At 36.5% G+C, this 22,772-nt stretch overlaps 1 protein-coding gene across 3 annotated transcripts in view; it reads left to right on the top strand.

Moving 5' to 3' along the window:
- Positions 1-22,772, top strand: part of dnajc10 (DnaJ (Hsp40) homolog, subfamily C, member 10) — a 49,439-nt gene that overhangs the window by 3,695 nt on the left and 22,972 nt on the right. For all 3 annotated transcript variants that reach the window (XM_063052034.1, XM_063052033.1, XM_063052035.1), the window contains exons 2-14: positions 4,641-5,016; positions 12,093-12,255; positions 12,528-12,578; positions 13,807-13,889; positions 14,002-14,133; positions 14,578-14,671; positions 15,313-15,390; positions 15,947-15,990; positions 17,223-17,354; positions 18,085-18,174; positions 18,276-18,389; positions 19,873-19,987; positions 21,580-21,707. In XM_063052034.1, coding sequence (XP_062908104.1) covers positions 4,798-5,016; positions 12,093-12,255; positions 12,528-12,578; positions 13,807-13,889; positions 14,002-14,133; positions 14,578-14,671; positions 15,313-15,390; positions 15,947-15,990; positions 17,223-17,354; positions 18,085-18,174; positions 18,276-18,389; positions 19,873-19,987; positions 21,580-21,707 — 1,443 coding nt within the window. In that variant the 5' untranslated portion in view covers positions 4,641-4,797. The remainder of the gene's footprint in view (positions 1-4,640; positions 5,017-12,092; positions 12,256-12,527; positions 12,579-13,806; positions 13,890-14,001; positions 14,134-14,577; positions 14,672-15,312; positions 15,391-15,946; positions 15,991-17,222; positions 17,355-18,084; positions 18,175-18,275; positions 18,390-19,872; positions 19,988-21,579; positions 21,708-22,772) is intronic.

Genomic DNA, 22,772 nt, shown 5'->3' with positions numbered 1-22,772 from the left:
TATTGTGCAGATAGTAATACTGAACTGGGATGATAAATTGAACATCTCATATAGTAATTTAAAACATAAATAAAGTTCATTTTTCCACATGAATTGGAACAGTAAGATTAAATGCAGACAATGTTTTCATTTGGGAATTGAAGTCTTGATAAATTTGTAAACATGAGAAAATCTGCAGATGCACTGCAGAGAGTGGTGCGGACAGCTGGCACATCTGTGAATGTGAACTTCCCTCTATTCGGGACATTTACAGCAGTAGGTGCATAAAAAGGGCCTGGTGGATCATTAGGGACTCCAACCACCCCAACCACAAACTCCTTCAGCTGCTTCCGTCTGACAAACGGTGCCGCAGCATTAAAGCCAGGACCAACATGCTACGAGACCACTTCTTGCACCAGGCCATCAGATTTATCAATACACATTGATCTGATTGCATACCTGATTGAACATGTATGCAAAACAATTACGTATACAATCTTGGTGTTTGGGCAATATTCTTTTTTTTCCCTTGTTGCTTGTACAAATTGACAGAGATGCAACATAAAGATTTTTACTCCCTCATGTTGTGAGATAGATGTAAGAAATAAAATTCTGACTCTCAATTGTAAATGCTGGAAATCCAAAGCAACACGCACAAAATGCTGGAGAAACTCAGCAGGCCAGGCAGCATCTCTGGAGATGAATAAATAGTTGACGTTTCACGCTGAGATCCTTCTTCATTGGTCCTGAAACGTTGACTCTGTTTATTCATTTCCATAGATGCTGCCTGCCTTGCTGAGTTCCTCCAGAATTTTGTGTTGCTTTTGATAATTTTGTGTTTGCAGTAAGTAATCCAATGGATTCTGTTCAGTGCTTATTATACAGCCTTACTTTAATAATTTAGGTAACATTGTCAAAATGCTTTGTGTACATTTAATATTTGTATTGAATTGCACAACATTTTTGTTAAATAAGCTAATGCACTCAACTCGTTACTTTCATAGTGAACTTTTTTACTTCATAGAACATGGGCATGTCTGCCAGGTCCAGCATTAATTATCGTTTTCCAATAATCCTTCAAATTACTGATTTTCCAGAGTTTTATTGAGTATTTCATAATCCATTGTCTAGGAAATGTTTTAGTTGTGTCCAAAAGCATTCTGTATTTTGTTTTATGTTAAAAATGATCTTAAGTTGAGTTGTAAGATACCAATCAAAAAAAAAGGTACTGGGATATTTAAATGTTACCCTCCTGTTTAAAGCCAATTATTTTAGTTTTGTCTTTTTAAATGCTCCATACAATATCTGTTGTACCATGAGGGCAAAAGTGTGTTGTCAGTGAAAGTCAACAAGTCATATCAAAATAATTTGAATATATCTACCATAAAATTACTTGGTAACCTGTGTACAATGGAATCATTTTTGCAGAACTTCCCTGGAATAGATAAAGTCTTCAATAGAATATGTTAAACATTCTGAAGTAGTTAGTAACTAGATTTTCACCACTGCCACCTCAAGCATTAATTTTTAAATTTCAATTCCCAAACTGATATTTAGAGCTCCATTTAGAACTTTGTCCTTTATTATTCCAATAGCTTAACTTCAAAACAAAGGAATGTCAATTCTTTGTTTCACATTTAAGCTTATTTACTCTGCAGAGTTACTCTATGTAGTTTCAGATTTGTCCTGGGAGAAGGACACAGGAAACAAAATGGAATTACATTTCCCAGTTTCTCTTGAAACTCTGGTAAATCTGATCAATAAATGAAGCTGGAACACAATTTAGTCCGATTTATTTACAAAAATAAACAAGTTATCTATTAGTGTGTTGTATTTACTGTATTATGACACCATTGCATCTTGCAGAAACTATTTGCTGTCGTTCACCTTCTCACTGGCAAAATGAATCATTTTGTAACCTGATCAGTATGCCATATAATCAACATCACATATGCTGATCAATTATTGCATTACTGTTTGTAGGAATTGGTTGCCTCTCTACCTATATTGCTGGAAAGACTACAGTGACTGCTGTATTGGCTGCAAGCCAGTGTGGGGCATTCAACTTTAGTCACGTTTAACAGAAGAGTCCAGCTTGATGCATTCTTCCAGCCAAGGTTCTTTAGTGTCCTGCATGACTGTAAAAATGCTGTCAGAATACATAAGCTCCTTGTTTGAAATCAGTAATTATGGGGAGTACTAGACTTGTCTCTAGCTACTTTCATCCCTAAATAGAAATAACATGTTTTAAAGTTGAACTATAGACTGCTACTTTTACAATCATAGGATTATTGTGGGCCATCTGGCCAGACTCTTGTTCCTCTAAATGTCATAGAGAAGTTCAGCACAGAAACAGGCCCTTCAGCCCATCTAATCCATGCCAAATCCATTTAAACTGCCTACTCCCAATGACCTGCACTGAGACCATAGCCCTCCATATCCCTACTATCTATGTACCTACCCAAACTTCTCTTAAATGTTGAAAAGGAGATCACATGGACCACTTGTGTTGGCAGCTCATTCCACACTCTCACAACCCTCTGAGTGAAGAAGCTTTGCCTCATGTTCCCCTTAAATCTCTTATCTTTCACCCTTATGGCCTCTGGTTGTAGTCCCACCCGACCTCAGTGGAAAAAGCATGCTTGCATTTACCCTATCAATACCCCTAATAATTTTGTATACCTCTATCTCATCTCCTCTCAATCTTCTACGTTCTAAAGAATACGGTCTTAATCTATTCAATTTTTTTCTTGTAACTCAAGTCCTCCAGACCCGGCAACATTCTTGTAAATTTTTTGTACACTCTTTCAACCTTGTTTGCATCTTTCCTGTAGGTAGGTGACTAAAACTGCACACAATTCATGAAATTAGGCCTCACCAATGTCTTGTGCAACTTCAACATACCATCCCATCTTCTGTACTCACTACATTAATTTATAAAGGTCAATATGCTAAAAGCCTTCTTTATGACCGTATCTACCTGTGAGGCTACTTTCAATGAATTATGTACCTGTATTCCCAGATCCCTTTGTTGTACCTCACTCTTCAGTGCCCTACCAAGGAGTGATATATCCAGATCTTTATATAGTTGTAGCACCAATTAACCCCTGTTATATTCCCTATCTGCACATTTAAAAATTGGAATTTTGTTCTTTATTTCCGGTATCAATTAGACAGTTGTGTCATTATCAGATTCAATGCTAGTGGCTTGAATTGCTGACATCAAAACTCATTTGCTGTCACTGAAGTTACTATTTAACACAAACGTATATTAATGTATCTTTATTTTCATCTCTACTGTTCACAACATCATTGATAGTCAAATTCAGGAGCAATGTTAAATCTTGAAACTTCCTCTGTAGTGTTAATTGTATTGGATTTCATCAATGATCTACAGTCCAATTAAAAGTATTGGTGTAAAAATTATTTTACTGCCACATTAACTATTCAATTATTGTGGTTGTTTTACAGAATATACACAGGCAACACTGGACTTAACCAATTAGGTCAAATATCACACTCAGTGATGTTATGTTTAAAATTTCCTCCTGCTCATCCTTTATCATAATCCAAATATCACAGCAGTCACTAACATTGTATTGATAAACTCATTGCTTTCCTTCATTTTTTCCCATTCTCAGTAGTAGTAGTGCAATCACTCAAGTTGAGTATGTTGTTCTCCTAAGGGGTTGTCTATTGGTGGCTCTTCAGGTGGCCATAGAGACCGATTCGAGATTCTGGTGCAGTGTGGGCAAGAGTAAGTGACTGCTGTCGTTAAACAACAGGAATTCTGCAGATGCTGGAAATTCAAGCAACATACATCAAAGTTGCTGGTGAACGCAGCAGGCCAAGCAGCATCTATAGGAAGAGGCGCAGTCGACGTTTCTGTCCTGACGAAGGGTCTCGGCCTGAAACGTCGACTGCGCCTCTTCCTATAGATGCTGCTTGGCCTGCTGCGTTCACCAGCAACTTTGATGTATGTTGCTGTCGTTAGTGGTCTTTGGTTGTTCATTCTCTCCTTTCACTGCTGCCGCTTGTTCTCTGTGGCACAGTAGACATTGTTCTCATCTAGCACAGCTCTCTCCTGAACAGATTTCCTCCACATATATCTTCACAGTATGATTATACCCTGATAGTTGATGTAAAACATTTAAAGATTAGTGTTCATCTACGCTGATGCATTTCTCTGACAAGCAGGATCTTTGACTAATATTTTTTCTGCTCCCTTGTTTGGAGGGACCAAGGCCAAAGACAATATCATTAAGATACAATTGGTTAAGTATGGGCAGTAATTGAACGGGGAATTTTCTAGAGCACATTGCTGACATGGACAACAAATAGTTGAACAAACAATTTGAAACTCCAAACATTATTTTAATTTTCATTGCTACATAAGACAACTGATTGAATATTGTGTGATGGGGGTAGTGGAGAGGAAAGAAAGCAATCAGTTTACTATCTAACTGCAGAACTGATCGTATAGGTTGAATTCCATCTTTATAAAGACTGATGAGAAAATGTTAAAGCTGCTGTTCCAATCTGTCCTTTTCACATAGAAGTCTATAGTAAGTCTATCGTGCTAATATGTAATTTCTTTGTTTCTTGTAATTGCTGTCTCCAAAGTATGTGAAGGATATAAATGCTTTTTTTTTTGCTTGCAGATTATTTGAAGACGTCTTGAAAACCTGTTGTTAAAACTTGATGATATTGGTACTATTCTAAACGAAGATCAAGAACGATGCTATTAATTTATCAAAACACTTCCAGTACCAGAGTTATACAACAACCATAAAGTGAACTGGAACCTTATTCTTCAAAATGGATCATTTTAATTTTATATTTCATGATTCAAAGAGCTGTAAACAATCTTCAAACAAAGTAGTTCTGTTTCTCTTTATTATAACAGCATTAGCAGTTCTAGTGTGCACTGATGGAGACTACTATAAATTGCTTGGACTGTCTAAAAGTGCAACTAATCGACAGATAAGGCAAGCATTTAAGAAGCTTGCACTCACAATGCACCCTGATAAAAATCCAGTAAGTGGGATGGTTTTGATCCACGGCTTCAAATATAGTGTGAGAGATACCTTGTGCTGGATCAAATATAGAAATGATCTATCAGTTCAGCACTAAAAGAAAATGCAGTGTAATACACAACGATATATCCCCAATTGTTTTTTAAGTAATTTAATGTATCTAGATTGAAATGAGTACTTTGCTCTTGAACTATAAAGTCACTAAATTTCATGCTAGCAACAAGTTACCCTTATTTGACACTCATTGACTTACCTGGTAAGTCTCTACTCAACACTTGTAGTTCCCCAGTATCAACTTTTGTCAAAGTGTTGACTTGATCCTCACTGCCTGTGAAACAGCTAGAGAAAAACTTTGCCCAACCTTCAGGAAATATTAAAATTCAAACAATCAGAAGTCAAAAAGTTAAATTTAAAGCAAACTAAAATATCGGAAAATGACAACAACATTTTAATTAAATGTACTGCCAAAAGAATGCAACCTCCTTTTGTTACTCGTAGCCATTCCTCTCTGTTATAGCTCATTTAGAAACTGCTCAGATCCTAACTGGAGGTGTTCTTTTAGGCAGGTTCCCAACTTGCAAGTGCTGAAGAATTGTCACAGTTGCCAAAACTTTCCTAGATCATAATATTCTGATATCAAAAGTCTAGAGCCAGCCATGTTAAATTTGGCTAATAACTGAATTTTACACATTAGCTATAAAATGAATGTTTAAAAATGCCCCATATTCTATCCAAGATGGAGGCACATGTATCCTAAATGACATCATCATGATGTGATATATCCATTTAGAGAAACATCCACATGCATAATATGAATTTTTAAGGAGAATGGTCATGTTCCTAGCTCGCCATGCATACAAGCTGAAAAGGACTTTTACTTGACATTTGGCTTGTAAAGGTTCAGTGTCTCGAGGTTTTTGTATTTTTTGATATGAGTGAGACTTGTATTAGAAAAGCTTCAGGATCTTCAGGTGAATTAATTTACCATCTCATAGTTCTTTCAAGTTTGGCTCTGCTTCTCTTACTACATCTGGTATCACATGATTCCTCCTTTCTGGATTATTTGGAGTCAAAGTTGATATGTCTTTCACTGCCCATCCTGGAACTAGATGTTACTGTTGATGCCTCATGTCCGAACAATTCTGTCAATCTTCCAACAGATTGTTTCTGTGGAAGTCTGAGAATTCTCGACAGCTGGGTCAGGGCTTGAATGCTATCAACTCTTACAAAATGTAACCAAGCGATCATAAGGCTTCACAGCCTTCTATGCTTGTTTTGACTGTCAAAATTTGCAGAGACCTTCACAAACTCTCACAGCCCCCGATGACTGTGATTTCAGTATCTGAGACTGACGTGAGAGCATCCTTTAGGAGGGTGAAGCCACAGAAAGCATCTGGCCCAGACAGGGTACCTGGGCGAGTACTAAAGACCTGTGTTAATCAGCTGGCTAGAGTGTTCGCCTAATAATTTTTAACAACCTGCCTCAGCAGTCTGAGGTACCCACCAGCTTCAAGCAGGTTTCAATTATACCAGTGCCTAAGAACATGGTAACATGCCTCAGTGACTATCATCTGGTAGCACCTACATCAAATATGATGAAGTGCTTTGAGAGGTTGGTGATGAAACATAACAACTTTTTTGAGCTTTTTTTGACTTAGATCCATTCCAATTTGCCTACCATCACAACAGGTCAACAGTAGGTGCCTTTTCATTGGTTCTTTGCTCAACCCAGCAACTTTTTGACTCTGAAGCTGCATACATCAGGATATTCGTCACTGACTACAGCTCAGCATTCAATACTGTCATCCCCTCAAAACTAACCAATCTAGACCTTGGCCCCAATACCTCTTTGTGCAACCAGATCCTCTATTTCCTCACTGGCAGACCCCAGTCAATTTGAATTGGCAACAACATCTCCAACACAATTTCCATCAACACAAGGTTGTGCTAAGCCCCCTACTCTATACTTCTGACTGTGAGGCTAAGCACAGCTCCAGTGCCATATTTACGTTTGCTGATGACACCACTGTTGGCCCAATCAAAGGTGATGACGTTTCAGTTTATAGGAGAGAGATTGAAAATCTGGCTGAGTGGTGCCACAGCAACAATCATTCACTCAATGTCAGCAAGACTAAGAAGCTGATTATTGACTTCAGAAGAAGGAAACCGGAAGTTCGTGAACCAGATCTCTCAGAATCAGAGGTGAGGAGGATCAGCAACTTTAACTTCCTCAGTGTTATCATTTAAGTGCCATTATGGAGAAAGCATAGCCGTGCCTCTTTATTAAATTTTTGAAGAACTTCAGCATGATATCTAAAATTTTGACGAAATCCTGTAGATTTCCTATAGATGTGTGCTGAAGACTGGTTGCATCATGGCTTGGTATGGAAACATTAATGCCCTTGAATGGAAAACCTGACAAAAGATATTGGATATGGCTACATCCATCACTGGTAAAGCCCTCCCTACTATCGAGTACATCTTCAGGAAGCACTGTCACAGGAAAACAGCATCCATAATCAAGGATCCCATCCTGCTGTAATCAGGAAGAATGTATTGGAGACTCAAGACCAACACAACCATGTTCAGGAACAGTTATTGCTGCCCAACCATCAGGCTCTTGAACCAGTGAGGATAACTTCACTTGCTCCATCACTCCAGCATTTTATGTCTGTTGGTCACTCCATCATTGATCTGTTGCCACAACCTATGAACTCATTTTGAAGAACCCTTAATCTTGTGTTCTCTACTGCTTATTTATTATTATTATATTTGCATAATTTGTTCTATTGTGCACTTTGGTTGTTTGTCCTTTTGGTACAGTCTGCTTCTATTATGTTTCTTGTATTTGCTGTGAATGCCCATAACAAAGTGAATATGAGAGTTGTATGTAGTGACATGTATGTACTCTGAACTTTGTACTTTAACTTCAGTCTCTCTAAACGTTCTCATTTTTTTTTTACTGTTTCCTTTAAGATCCACATTTGGCAAGCTTTTATCACCTGCCAACCTGTAGCATAAACAGTTTGCTTTGCTATTACAGTTGGGATGGTACAGTAGAGTGAATATTTGTTTCACCTGTTACTGTTTACATGCTCTAGACCTATGTCCAAATCTAATTGACATGCTTCTTAACACAGCTAGAGCCAGACACTGCAATCTCTCTTTCTGGGCTTTTCAACCCTCTTGCTATGTTCTGCTTTGCTGTCAATTATTGTCTTCAATAGTGAAGTGTTCTGTGTTTACCTTGCCAAGTTTATGTGCTCCTTCATTTCCTGCGCTAAAGACTCATCTGCTAAGGTTCAAATGACTCTGAGTGAATATTCCCAATTATTCTGATTTTAGTTCCATTTTCTGAAAGCTCTATTCCATTCAGAAGTCTCTGTGTCTTTTCTGGTGCCTCCTCTCCTGAATGATCTTCAGAGTGAATATATTTTTGCTTCTGACCAAGGTCTTTGGTCCAAGTTCTTCACCTTCAGTTCGTTCAGAGATTTGACATAATGCACCAATTTTGTTTCAGTTACTGTTTTATCAGCTTTCTGCATTCCTATTTCCCTCGTCACAAGTGCTAACCATTTGATCAACTGCATCTCTTGGTACCTGAGATGACAAGAAGACTACTATCAGCTGCATTCTCTGGTTTATTAAGTACCTTAAATGAATTCCTATTGCTACTAAAGGGAAGAACAATGTAGCTACTTTTGACTTATTATCTTGTTATCCCATTTCTATGTCTGCAACTACGTACTTCGCCTTCAAACTCAATAAATGCAGTACCTTATTTCTCAATTATCTGCGGTAGCTGGTATGTTCATGTCAATGATTTCTTCAAAAACCTCTTGCAATCTTGTACAACAGATTGTTAATGAACTGTGCTCCATAATCTAGTTTTCTCTGAGAAGAATAGTTCCACTTTGCCAATTCCTTTTGTGTGTCTCATCGGAATGCTTCCATTGCCATCAGTGATCTTTGTATTTCTTCAGTCTCAAAGTCTGCATGGCCAGACTTCCAGTTACTATTCTGCTGACTATTACTGATTTCTTAAGGGAAATAAAGTGTTCAGTACCTCTTTCAGTTCTGTGAACTTCTTCCATTTGTTCAAATACCACACAGGTAATAAAAGCACTACCTGCCCAGGATCTCATTTTTCTGAACTTTATTCAAATTTAGTTCTTTTCATGGGGATTCTATTCTTTGCCTAGTATTTTGCAGTCTAAGTACTTTCCCAAATTTTAATAGCTTGCAAAAAAACTAGTAATTATGAATACTTATCCTGATATTCAATTGATGATCCATAATCAAAGATTTCCAGCTAAGACTCAAGATGCATTCTCACATTTGTAGTTTAGGTTTACAGTAGCATTCCAGTTGTTTGACAGTCTGCTGTTGTGTTCACTTGCTTTGGGTGTAGATTTACATTGACAATAGTTTGTTTTGTTTCTTAAACCCACTTGGATTGTCTACTGCGATTGTTGGTCAGATATTGTAAACACACCCTTTTCACTAATCTCTCTTGACTATCTGCATCTATTTGGGATGCTCGTGGTAGCTGCCATCTGAATTTACTCTCTTCTCTTCCTCCTCTTCTTCTTCATCCTGAAAGTTAGTGTTTCATCCCTCAACCTGCAAACAGATGAAATGTGCAAGCACACTAAACACTTGGTCACTAAAGGGTCAAATACAGGAGTAAAGTACAATTCTGTGGATCATAGTTGGAATGTTTTAGAAGAACTGGCTACCTAGATATTGACTGTTCCATGCTGTTCTGTCCTGAGGCACTGTCACTGAGTGCTGTAATTATTTCCTGCTTATTCCATGGATGTAGGTATTTGACACACAGCGTTAAAATGTCCATCAATTTTGTTCCACAGAATTCCTCAATTGAATTGACTTTATTTCTTACATCCTTCAGATACATGAGGAGTAAAAATCTTTGTTACATCTCCACCTAAGTGTGAAATTTATAGTAATTTGTTTATTAAAAATAATAGCTGCACCAAACCTTTGTCTGCATTTTCCTAAATTTAAAACACTTCACAATCTTTAGTGATTGAGGATTGTAATGCTCATTCAGTTTTTGAATTACTTGTCATGAGACATCCTGACATTTAGAGGATTAAGCAGATCCAATAGTATTTGTTACACTTATGATTTGACATCTGTCAGCAGAATTGTTGCCTTCCTTTCCCCAACTTTTGATTGTGAAGTGGGGCATCTTTCCTACTCATGCTGTAAGAAAATATCCCCATCCTTTCCTTGTGGCTGGTGAATGTTTCAGAAGCTCTGTTTTAAGGGCCCTGAACTTGCATTGTAGACATTTGACACTGCAGCCTCCCTGAGCTGACTTGTACTCTTTCCTACTATTGCTGGTGAGCTCCATGCCTGTCCCTCTGCCAAACAATGCCTTCCACTGCTGCTTTAAGTCAGTTTTGTGTTGCTTTGATTCACCATGTGCCAGAGGATTCCTTTGCATTTGTGGTTCTACAAACTCAAGCTGTGTTAAGTGCAATATAGTTTTCTGTTGACTTTGTTTCTTTTCTAGGCTGGTAGTCCTGTGCTACGTTGAAGGGCCAGGGCCAGTGATGTTAAAATTAGGGTATAGCTACACAATATCTACATATAGTCTGATCAGACAAGACAGAAAACAAAGTTGCACTCGTACATACTGAATGGCATCATCATCACAAGATCAGTCTGTTTGAAGAAGCCCTCCCATACATACAGCACGAGGAGTCCAAAATCAGAGTACTGTTAAGAAACGCTGAAGAAAGAATCATCATTTTGCTGCATGAATATGCTTGAAATGCAAGTTCAGTGGTCCTTGAATGAGAAAATGCTGATTCATCGCTATCCTGATTAATCCAGACTCTTAGACCTTCTGCGTCAGAATTAAATATCATCCTCGTGTTACACAAAATTAATAACCTGCACTTTTTGGTAATCTGTCTATTGGAGAAACTGAATTTGTTATTGTCAAACCTGATGAATGTTTACCAGATCCACAATTGTTAGTCCATAAATAATGTTTCCATCCTCCTTAGCAAGTATATGAAACCAAACCTGGTTGTGCCCAGCCTTGGAACTAGACCTAACCCCATGATGATTTGGACCACATTGCAGTTTTGTTTCATTCAGTCAGGGTTTGGAGATGTTAGTGTGTCAGCATTTATTGCCCCTGAACTGAGAAAGCAGTTAAATATAATGGTTGGTGTGAAGTCACAAATAGTCTAGACTGAGCAAGGATGGCAGACTGCAGGATGTGAGAGATGGATTTTGTAACAATCTAATTGTTCTGTTACATTTGCTATCTAAAATAAATAAATTATATTTAATGATTTAGATTTAAATTTAAATTTTCCAGCTGCCAGGGATGAATGGTTGAGAATTTTCGTTATGAATCCAGTTAGTTAACCACTCTGCAAAGTCATCAGAAAGACCAGCATTTGGCTTCTCTAAAAATCTGGTAACTGCCCTTCCTTCAGCTGAAAGGAAACTTTTATTACCTCAGAACTTAACTATGCCGATGTTAAAAAATCCGTAACTGTTAGGTTTGCACCAAATCCTAATAATCCCCATGTTCGTTTGCCTACATTGGCTTTGAAATTGGCATCCATGTTTTCAAATCTCTATATGGTCTTACCCTTCACTTTCCTAGTTATTTTCATATTATATGGTGTTCCAAAAAAATCTGCATTTCTCAAATTCTAGATTCTTGGTCACTCCCTAATATTTATTTCTATTATGGTGACTGTTCCTTCAGCTTCTGAGGCACTATCTTTGCACTCTATCCTTAAACCTCTACACTTTCCCCCTCTTTTTTTAAAATACTAACAACCTATTTCTAAAAATAAGCTTATTTGATATTCTCCTAATATCTCCTTAGATGGCTTAGTAGAGGATTATGTTGTGGTTAGGTCCATCAAAAGTAATGCGTGAATAGAAGCTGTTTTATTAAATGAGCTCGTTGCCTGGTCATATGATGTTTGCAGTTTTCAAAAGAAAAATTGAAATGCTGGATTTTCTCAAACAATCATTATTTCTGAAACAGTTGCATTTTTCACTTTCCTGTCTTGGCAGAATAATCCAGATGCACATGACAACTTTTTGAAAATAAATAGAGCATATGAAGTTTTAAAAGATGAGGATCTTCGGAAAAAGTATGACAAATATGGTGAGAAAGGCCTGCAAGATCACCAGGGTGGCCAGTATGAAAGCTGGAACTTCTATCGTTATGATTTTGGTAAGAAAATATATTTTATTTGTTTATTTCTATAATGCTGAATCATTTCTTCTGAAATATTTAAAAACTTTTTTTTCAAGGGAGTGTTACATGGAAGAAACTTTTCACTTTTATTGTGTATCCTCTATTTAATTCTCATAGAATATTGATGTATTTGATGCCATTAATACTAAGATGACAGCATAATACATTCAACCTTTTTGTTAGTTTAGATCAATAACTACAAAGGATATCTTAAATTTATTTTCTCCCATGCCCTTTATTTCTTTTAGGTATCTATGATGATGATGTTGAAATTGTAACATTGGATAAAGAGGACTTTGGTATGTTTGTTACAGGAAATTAGTTGTGGAATAGAACCCATATGGAAAGCTTTGTGCCTTATTTGTTATAATTAATTTTATTATAATAACTTCTGTGTAAACAATATAATATCTCTTGAGATCTGTTGCATATGCGCTTACCAGTTCTTTTCAACCAAATTTTAATGTTAGCTGTCCAACATGTTCAGATTTGTTTGTAATGTTTTGGACTGTTTTTATCAATTTTTAATTTAATATATGATGTGATAAATTATTTCCAAAGTTGATAAGTTCGCCCTTCTTACTTTTCAATGCTGGAAAGTTAGCAAAAGTATTGAAAATAAAATCCATATTTTGTCACCATGAATGCAACATGCTGATCTGAAAATGCTGAAAACTTTCAGCAACAAGTCATTCAGTCCCCATGAAATAGACACAACCGAACAATTTTAATACTCAGACTCATTTGTATTCTGCTGTAGGTTGCTGGAATTTGATGCCCATTTTTTAACCTTTATATTAATTATTTTCCAAAAAACAATCATTGCTGAGGTCAGCCATATAGCCTATGGCAAACTTCTAATAATGTCACCCTGTAAAATGTTTATTAGGAGATGCTATATTCAGATCAGCATGACTTAACTTCAGACTTGCTCTCAGCAACGTACACAAGGTGCTGGAGGAACTCAGCAGCCCCGCAGCTTTCTGACTGAGTCTAAAGAAGGGACCGTTTACTCTTTTCCGTAGATGCCGCCTGGCCTGCTGAGTTCCTCCAGCATTTTGTGTGTGTTGCTTGGATTTCCAGTATCTGTAGATTTTTTTATTGTGTGTGGTTCAAACTTGCTTTCATGGGGAGGGGAATGGAAGCAACCAATCTACTAATTTGGTTTCTTAGACACAATCAAGTTTTACTTTCAGAATTTCTCTTGGTGTACTATGGGGTATTTCTGGGTTTACTAATTCTCACAAACCTAATTTTTTAAAATAATTTGTTAACCTATAATAAGTTTTGAGTATCTACATAAGTTAGCTTTTTATCATTGGGCAAAATCAAAAATATCTTCTTACATTTCCATCACTCCTAAAACTTTAACAAGTATGAATACTTGCAATAGCCTACCAAGAAGATATTGATCAAGCTGAAGTCTTTCTATTAGTAAAGTTTCATACTCTGATACCTGACAATCTAAATGCTTTAACTATTTCTATATGGATGAGTTTAATTGTGCTGCTTTGTTTTGCTTAACAGATGCTGCAGTTAACTCTGGAGAGTTATGGTTTGTAAACTTCTATTTCCCTCGGTGCTCACACTGCCATGATCTGGCACCTACGGTATGTTTAATGCCATTGTGATCACACTTACTAAAGCTAATGTCTTGAACCTTATAATGTTCAATTTTCATAGTATGTTTATGAAAACTTGCATTATTTTTCCACTTCCCAGTGGAGAGAATTTGCCAAAGAGATGGATGGAGTAATCCGCATAGGAGCAGTGAACTGTGGGGATAACAGGATGTTGTGTCGTTCCAAAGGAATCACCAGTTACCCAAGTTTATACATCTTTAAAGGAGAAGGGGTAAGAATTAAGCAATATTTTTCAACATGCTTTGGCGTTTGGCTAAGTTGATTAACTAAAGCTGCTCTAGTTTGACCCATGTTAAAACATAAATCATATTAATTTTAGGTAGCAAAAACAAGTGGTTTCAAGTATAAAGTTTAATTGTTTTGAGAAAGTACTCGTTATGCATGATCTATAGTACTATGGTTTGGCTTGGCAAACACGAGAAAATCTGCAGATGCTGAAAATCCAAAGCAGAACACACAAAATGCTGGAGGAACTCAACAGGTCAGGCAGCATCTATGGAAATGAATAAACAGTCGATGTTTTGAGCCGAGACCCTTCGGGATTGGTTAGGCTTGAGATTTTTTAACAATATTTCAGGGTGTATGAAAATAAAATGGATTTACTTGGAGCCATATCTTTAATTATTAGGCTAATTCTTAAAATGATATCTCTTAGAGTCCAGTGAAATATTTTGGAGATCGCTCCAAGGAGGAACTTGTTAAATTTGCCATGAAGTATGTCACGAGCCAAGTGACAGAATTATGGACAGGTAGGTACTTGATCTGACATAAAAAGAAAGCTAAACTATTTTCTTAAGTTCAGAATTAGTCCTCTGTATCCTTAAAATTGATTTTCTTCACCCAACAAAGAATAGCTGAGGTCCATTATGTACAATACAGGCAACCTCCTTGTTCTGGTATGGAATGGTGGGGGGGAAATAGTGTGGGGTGTTGAATTCTAAGACTATCTGTTTTCGTAACACCGCCACATAACTTCCATAGAGAAACGCAAATTAAAATTTTTGTTTATTTATGTTTAAACATGTTCTGTAAGGGCAAATTTTATTCCATGTGAGTAGTGATTTGTGAATTTTGTAAAGGACAATTTCCATTACCCAAATGTGAAGGTTGCCTGTATTTCTCTGATGTGACTAAATTTAGCCTTTTCAGCAGAGACTTTGTTATATTTGTTGAAGATTCTGGAAAAACTGAGGTCATTAGCAGTCTTGTGCTTCAGATAATGTTTTCAGGTCAGAATGCGATGATGCAAAATTTGTTACTCATTTATAAGTAGAAACCAACTAGACAAGGTAGTTGAAAATGATAAATGCCACTCAACTTTATCAACTAATATTGAAATTTAGGAATGTTCAGTGTTGTTTTAACCATAACCTTAATTTCTTGTTGGTAGGAAATTTTGTAAGTGCTTTCAATTCAGCATACTCTTCAGGGATTGGATGGCTGGTCACTTTCTGTGAAGAAATAGGAGGTAATAACAATGTTTAATTTCATGCGTTTGGATCTGAGGCTTGCTGGTATTGAATAATGGAATTGGATATATTATTTTCCTTTCACTTGATTTTTCTGACTTCCTTTAAGTCCAGTATCTGAATTCCATCCATTATCAGAACTGTACCACACACTAGTCAGACCTTAAACTAGGAGGCAACAAACTGAGAACAATGATCGCAGCATGCATGACTGTAAGAGGGTGGATGGGGCGGTGGTGGGGCCTGGAAATCTCAAATCAAATACTGGGTGTGGTGCAGTGTTAAGTGCTGCATGAATGAAGGAAAGTAAATATGGATGGAATAAGTAGTGAAAGATGACATTAACGTCTTGGATGGACAAGTAAAGCAGAACTATAAAGCACTTGAATACAACAGGGTGGTTTGAATAATTTAATGTGAAGGAGACCAATAATGTGTGATTACAGTACTTTGAGTTCTGCTGACAAGGTCTGGAAAGTAAAATGTTAAACCCATGTACCATTTACCACAGTCTACAGAACATTTATCATAACAAAGCCTCTTTTTGTATTTTAGATTGCTTGTCTTCACAGACCCAGCTTAAGCTAGCTGGAATGCTGGTAAGTGTAGTGTTACAAAATTAATACTTGATATCCTATGTGCTCAATGCATTTATTATTCATCAATATTATTTAGGTTTTCTATTCATTGAAAGTATACTATTCCCACTTGCCTTTTAGAGTAATCAAATTTGTGGTTAATTTTAAAATGATCTTTATTGACACTAATTTACCAGTATAAGGTTAGTCCCCTTTTGATGAGAAGTTCACTGTTTATTTTCCTGCAAATCAGCTGGAGAAAATTGTCCATTTTCACTTCTGACTACTGTGCAGTGAATCTTACTGATTGTTTAATTAACATTAGGTAAAAACTAAATTAGTATTACCATAAAATAGCATCTATCTCAATAGACTAGCAAGACTAATCTGTTTTAAACTTGTAGGTGAAGTGTGGCAGTAACCATTCATTAGTAATACCTTCAAAAATGAAGGAGACATATTCAATAAATATTTGTAGCCAAATGTGAACCTAAAGTTTGTACTTGTTGGACTTGTAGTTAGTTAATTCCCAGAGCTTTTCGTCTGCTCCAGTTTCATCCCATTTATTCTGTGAACAAATGAGTTACAGTTTTTTCATTCTTTATGGTTTATAAGTGAAGAACCAGCATTTTTTTGTGTTTTGGTTCTCTATCATAAAATGTTTAGGTAAGTTCCAGTAAATGCTGTAAGAATATTCAGTGAGCATTCCATAGTTGAAAATGTTCCTCTTTGTTGACGCACTTAACCCTTGCATGTCATTATGAAATGAAATCGTGGACTTTCATATTGTGGAAAGGTGTTAGCCTAAGTGAAGGCCTTAGGGACAAGAGACAGAGTTGCCTGAAATTCTGTTGGATTTGGTTCAGATTTGAAGAGTAGCTATATACCAGCCATTTCTGCTGTCCATTATTTAATTGAACTAAAAATTGATTTAAAAAATCACAGCTCCTGAGCATGGTGATATGGGTTAAATCGCATTTTAGAATTTGTGTAGTATGTCTCGCCAAATTGTATGATACAGATTTGTGTTAAAGTTTCCACACTGGGTATCAGTCAGCAGACATGGTAGTTCCTTATATAGGAGGAAATAGTCCTGTTAACTGCTTTTAAATTTGCTTTTGTCTATAAATGTGGAAGAAATATTGGAGTGTTTATGCTTAAAGTTGAGCAATCTTAGAACAAGTGCATGTTATTTTGATATAAACCCTTTAATATTAGATATCAAGTCCAATTTTAATTTGTTTTATTCTTAGGAAGGCCTTGTTAAAGTAGGCTGGATGGATTGTAAAACTCAGGCTCAACTTTGCAAAGACTTAGAAATAACCACCAGTACAACACTTTATTTTCCGCCTGGTTGTACTATTGACCAGAAAGACAAAATCTTGGTATGTATTTGTATGTAAAGTGAGTTTCCTGATTGTTGAGTGTTCATACCTTCAGACTTGACCGCTATTATCATCATTTCGGTTGATCTTCAGCAGCCTCAAAGTCAATGTTTGTGACACATTCAAATGTAAATACTGCCATATTCACATGCTGTCTCCACAGTATTACAGCTCTTTCAACTCCTTTTGATCTTGTATTCTGCACATTTGTCACCTTTCTTGGTGAAGTACAGGATCAGATTAATGATCTTTCAACACGTTGACCCTGGGAAACTCTTAAGTAATCATCATTTGCTTATGAATGGTATGCTATCCTGTTAAAATTGTAGCTAATCGCTTTCTTATTTGATAGATTGATCCTCAGAGCTCAGATTTTGCTCCTGCAAAGGTTTGTTGTAATTTACATTTCGCACTTACATTACATCCTACATTTTACATTGATTATAATGACTTAAAATGGAAGTGGAGAGATAATTAGGATAATAAAAGTGCATAATAATGCATCGCCCGCAGCATTCCATACTTGCATCGTCAGTACATTTTCATGTGTACTCAGCAAGTGGCTATTGATCTAGATGCTGCACCAATAATCTAAGAATCAAGAAACCCCCTCTTGAGAAGAGCACAAATTAATGTGTCTTGCATGCAATCTGTAAATTTATTTGGGAATTCTTTTGTAAATGTTTTTTTAAATGTTAGTTTTTTAAGAAAAGCATTTTTTTTCCCACAGTCTCTCCATAGCCTGGATGCCAGAGAAATTTACACTGAGGTAATGCAGCATTTGCCTGATCTGGAGAAGCTCACGGAACATTCTATCCAGGTATTGCTGAATGAAACTTGGAATAATTATAGAGTGAATGCAATATTGACATAATCAGCAAAGAAACAAAATCAGCTCAGTATTCTTTTCTTTTACACTAGAGCAAATTAGCCCATCATCGATGGCTGGTTTTCTTTAAATTTGGTGACACAACAGAGACTGGTGAATACGAGTTTAAAAAGTGTAAGACTCTTCTACAAAGTGACAACATCCAGGTACAGCTGCTCAAATCAACTTAAGTGTGTCAGTGAATGTACAATTTAACTGCTGTTAGGGCAGTGTAGGAACAGGGTGGTACAAGGTCATGAGGCCCAGATTTAATGTCAAGTCTGTGGGTGAATTATTTGATTCTCATTAGCATTGTAGGAGCTCTGTTTACAATTAGCCTTGGTAGCCCTGCTATGTGAAATTGAAAACTACCATTTTTGTCTCACTATCATTTTACTTCCACCACTAAGGATTGATAATTGAATCATGCTTAAACAATGATATTATTTGCAGCTCAAGAGGGCTGCCATGCTCGCAGTCCAAGTGCATATCCAAATAATGGGTAAAAAATTTAATTTCAGACATTCAGGCACAATTATGTTCCTTCTTATTTTTGCCATCAGGAATGATGCAGTAAAATGATTTTACAAACACAATCACTTAACATTTGTTTCGGTTTCAAGTGATTTAGATGAAGTTTGCAGATGTATGCTTTAGAAATCTTCAATTTATATGCATTTTAGTGTTGCCATTGACTGAAGATTGTTGAGTTAGCAGTCTTTCCTCTCCCCAACCCCCACTTAAGATAAGGAATCTCAAGGCCAACCACAAATTAATGGATTGATAGGTATAATGGAATGCAGCAGACATAGTCCAGAAGAGTTAATGTGGACATTGGGGAACTGGGATTCGTAGGTACTGATTTTAGGATCTCATTCCATTAAATATGATCAAGGTGGAATAACAAAAGAACAAATCTTTTGTTTTAATCCAGATCTAATGAAAGTCTGACAAATGTTTAGTGCAGTCTTTTGAAGATGTCATGTGGTACATTTTTAAAATATTTCTTTGCTGATAGAAGCAAAATTTTAATTTCTTTTTGGCCAATTGACAAATGTGTTTTATTTTGTGGGAGGTTGTGGCTATCAGTTTTTATTGTTTATTCATTTTTGAAGAATTGTGTGTTAGGTTTGCTCCTCGGCTGTGTGTAAATGTTCTCAGAATTAGTTTCTTTCACTGTTCCAACTCCTTTAGCATATAGCTCATACGTTACTCTAAATGAATTACTAAGATTTTATAACTGTACTAAGATGCTAGATCTTCTTGTAGTCCTTAATATGGCACTGAATCTGGCAGAAATGTCCAACTAGTGGTCACGTAGTCAAATAGCCAGCAATTTGCTGAACATAATAGGCATCACTGCTGAGAATACTCCAGCCAGCAGCCAAAATCTTCAGGCATGGATGACAGGATTTAAGATTGCTTAATATTCTTTCTTAATAGTGAACTTCAAGTTGCCATTGAAAAATCAGTGACTGCCTCAACACATTAAAAAAAAGCATACTTATAAGCTTCATATTATAATTTCCTGTCATTCTGTTTAAGATGGAGATTTGTATTTTTTTTTAAGATTGACGAAAGAGAAGTTCCTAAAATTGTGGCATACGCATGAAATAAATACTTTGAACACTAATAATGATCTATTTCTAGGTTGGAACTTTTGACTGCCATGCAGGATCACGTATTTGTAAGAATCTCTATATACACCAGCCTTGTGTTGTAATATTCAAAGGCAGCGGAACACATGCCTTTGAAATTCATCATGGTAAGGGCTTATATAGGTCATAATGACAAGAGTCAAACAGTATGGAAACAGGCCATTTGGCCCATCAGGTTCAAGCTGAACAGTGCACACGCATCATATTCCAGCACATGGCCCACAGCCTCTGAGTAATTCAACACACCTCTTAGCTGTTGTTAATGACTCTGCTTTCACCACTTCCTCTGGCAGTAAATTCCAAGTACTTATCATTCTCTCTGTGAAAATGATTGTCTTCGTTTCCTCAAAATCTCTTACCCCTTACTCTAAGTTTATGTCTGTTTATTGTATTGATGTCTGATAAGGAGAATAGAGTCTTGCAATCTGCCCTATCCACATAATTTTACATACCCCAATCATGTCCCCTCTCAGCCTCTCCACTCTATGGAAAACAGACCTTGCTTTTCCAATACCCCCTCATAAAAGTGCTCCATCCTGGCAGCATCCTGATCAATCTCCTCTGCATCCTCTCCAGTAATATGATACCCTTTCCCTAGTGTGGATAGCAGAAATGCACTCAGTACTCCAGCTGAGGTCTGATCACTATTTTGTAAAGTTAGCGCATAACCTCCCTATGCTTGTTTTCAGTGTCCAACTAATAAAGGCCAGCATCCCATATACCTTCTTAACCACATTATCTACTTGTGTTGCCACCTTCAAGATCTTTGGATTTGCATGCCAAAGTCCCTCTGTTCCTCAATACTCCCAAAGATCTTCCTAGCCTCATTTACACTCACAAATTACATTACCTCACACTTAATTGTATGAAATTCTATATGTTCTCATGTTACATAGGCAATCCTAAAAATGAAATGTTCCTCATTTTTGAGTGCCTTTTATCTACAAGTTTTTCTTAACTATGCTTGACTATTTCTGAATGTATTTTATCTATGGCTAGAAGTAGGTAAACACTACAAAGTATGTTTTTTCTTAATGGTTTGCATTGTGTTGCATTACTTTGACTTAGTGGTAGAGTATTTATCACATATGAATTGATGTTACATTCCAGATTTCCTTGCATAATCTGTAAGGACAAACATTGATGACTAAACAAAATCCTAGCAAAAGGTCAAGATCTCAGGAAGGGACAAAGTTGTACATTAAGGGCAAACTAAGGTCGTTTAACATCCTTAATTCCTTGTGAAAATGAAGTAGACAATTATGGTTCCCTTTCTGGCGAGGCATTAAATCAAGACCCTATCTGCCCTTTTGGGTGGGCATCTAGCATTCTGGGCAGAAGAGCAAATTATACATTTGGAAAACAACAAAGATTTCTCTTCGAATTGCTGAACAAAGTTACCATTTTAACTCATGAACGAAAGACATTAGCCATGTACCTCATGAATGTTGCTGGAGCCTTGGCTGCAGAATGACATCAAATGCACTTGAGAAGTAACTTATTGGAAGTGAATTATCTTTGGGTTTCCTACATTATAATATAATGCATTTATAACTTCTACAAAAAAAGTCCTCAAGCTAGGCTGTCTTTTCTCCAACTTCATCATTCTCCCACTAACTATACAAATTAAATATGAAAACTAATTCTTTCCTGATTTATGGTTTCCATTAATATTATTTCATCTATGTTGTACCTTAAGGCAAAAAGATTCTATATGACATCGTGTCCTTTGCTAGAGAGAGCATCAGTGCACCTGTAATCACTTTAAATCCAAAGAATTTTCCGAAGAACCAGAGAGAGCCTTGGCTTGTCGACTTCTTTGCACCAGTAAGCACCTTCTTGCTTAACCACAGTGTTTGTTTGCAGAGTAATTTCATGGACTGTAACCTTCTTGCTCCATCTTAATGAAATCCAATTTTCCCATCATGTTTACCATAAAAATCTCATATATATTTGTGATCGGAGTAGAGAGAATCAGAAAGGAAAATATCGAACAGATTACCTTTTAAGTAGGAAATTTCTGTGAAGTCAGCAGTATTGCAAGACTTTTTTTAAAAAAATAAGGTAGAAGACATAAATCATTTAAGATAAAATTACATCCTCTTTTGAGATTAGTTGCCTATTCCATTTCTTGACTCGTCTATCCCTATGCACTCTCATATCTTTTGTCATTTAATCTCTTCCCTGTCTTGCAGATCTGTCTTCTGATTCTTCTATCTCTGCTGTACTCCCTCTGCATCTTTAAACCTATATATTAGGAATGAAGTAGTACTTCTAGTTTTCTCACTACAGATCCTGCCTGATCTGTTGAATATTCTTATTACAATATAGAGGACCTTTACTCTGCATTGTGGCAGCATTACCTACATATAAGTTGATGCTTTATTTTTAAAATGGCTTCTTTAGATGCAACACATTTGACCACTAACAGATATTGTATAGGATCATTCCTTAGCACTTGTAGAGAATTTTTTTTTAAATCTTCATTTCTACAATTATTTGTAAAACATGTTAATGTAACAGCCACTCTTATTCCCAAAATGGAAGAAACTTTTCTGTACTTGGTCCAACCTGTCTCATGCCTATGCCATGGCTGCACTTAATCTGCACATTCCCTAGTTGCAAACAGTTAGTGTACAGTAGAAGATAAAATGGCCTAATTCTGCTCCTATATCTTATGGTCTTATTTGACCTCCGAACATCTTCAGCTTCTGCATTACACAGTAGTGAGCAATAGATGGGCAGTGGCTCTTTCTGTTACATATCACTGCAACAAAACATGATTGACAAGAAAGATGAGGAAAAGTGCTTCTATTTCAGAATAGGTAATACCCCATCCGTTCCCATCCCACTTGATTTGTAAGTCTGTGTCATGATAGAAACAAAGTTAAA

Source organism: Mobula hypostoma, chromosome 6 (genome assembly GCF_963921235.1).
Source record: "Mobula hypostoma chromosome 6, sMobHyp1.1, whole genome shotgun sequence".
Lineage (NCBI taxonomy): Eukaryota > Metazoa > Chordata > Chondrichthyes > Myliobatiformes > Myliobatidae > Mobula > Mobula hypostoma.
Note: the sequence above shows the minus strand (reverse complement) of the source record. Positions and strands in the feature narration are given on the sequence as shown.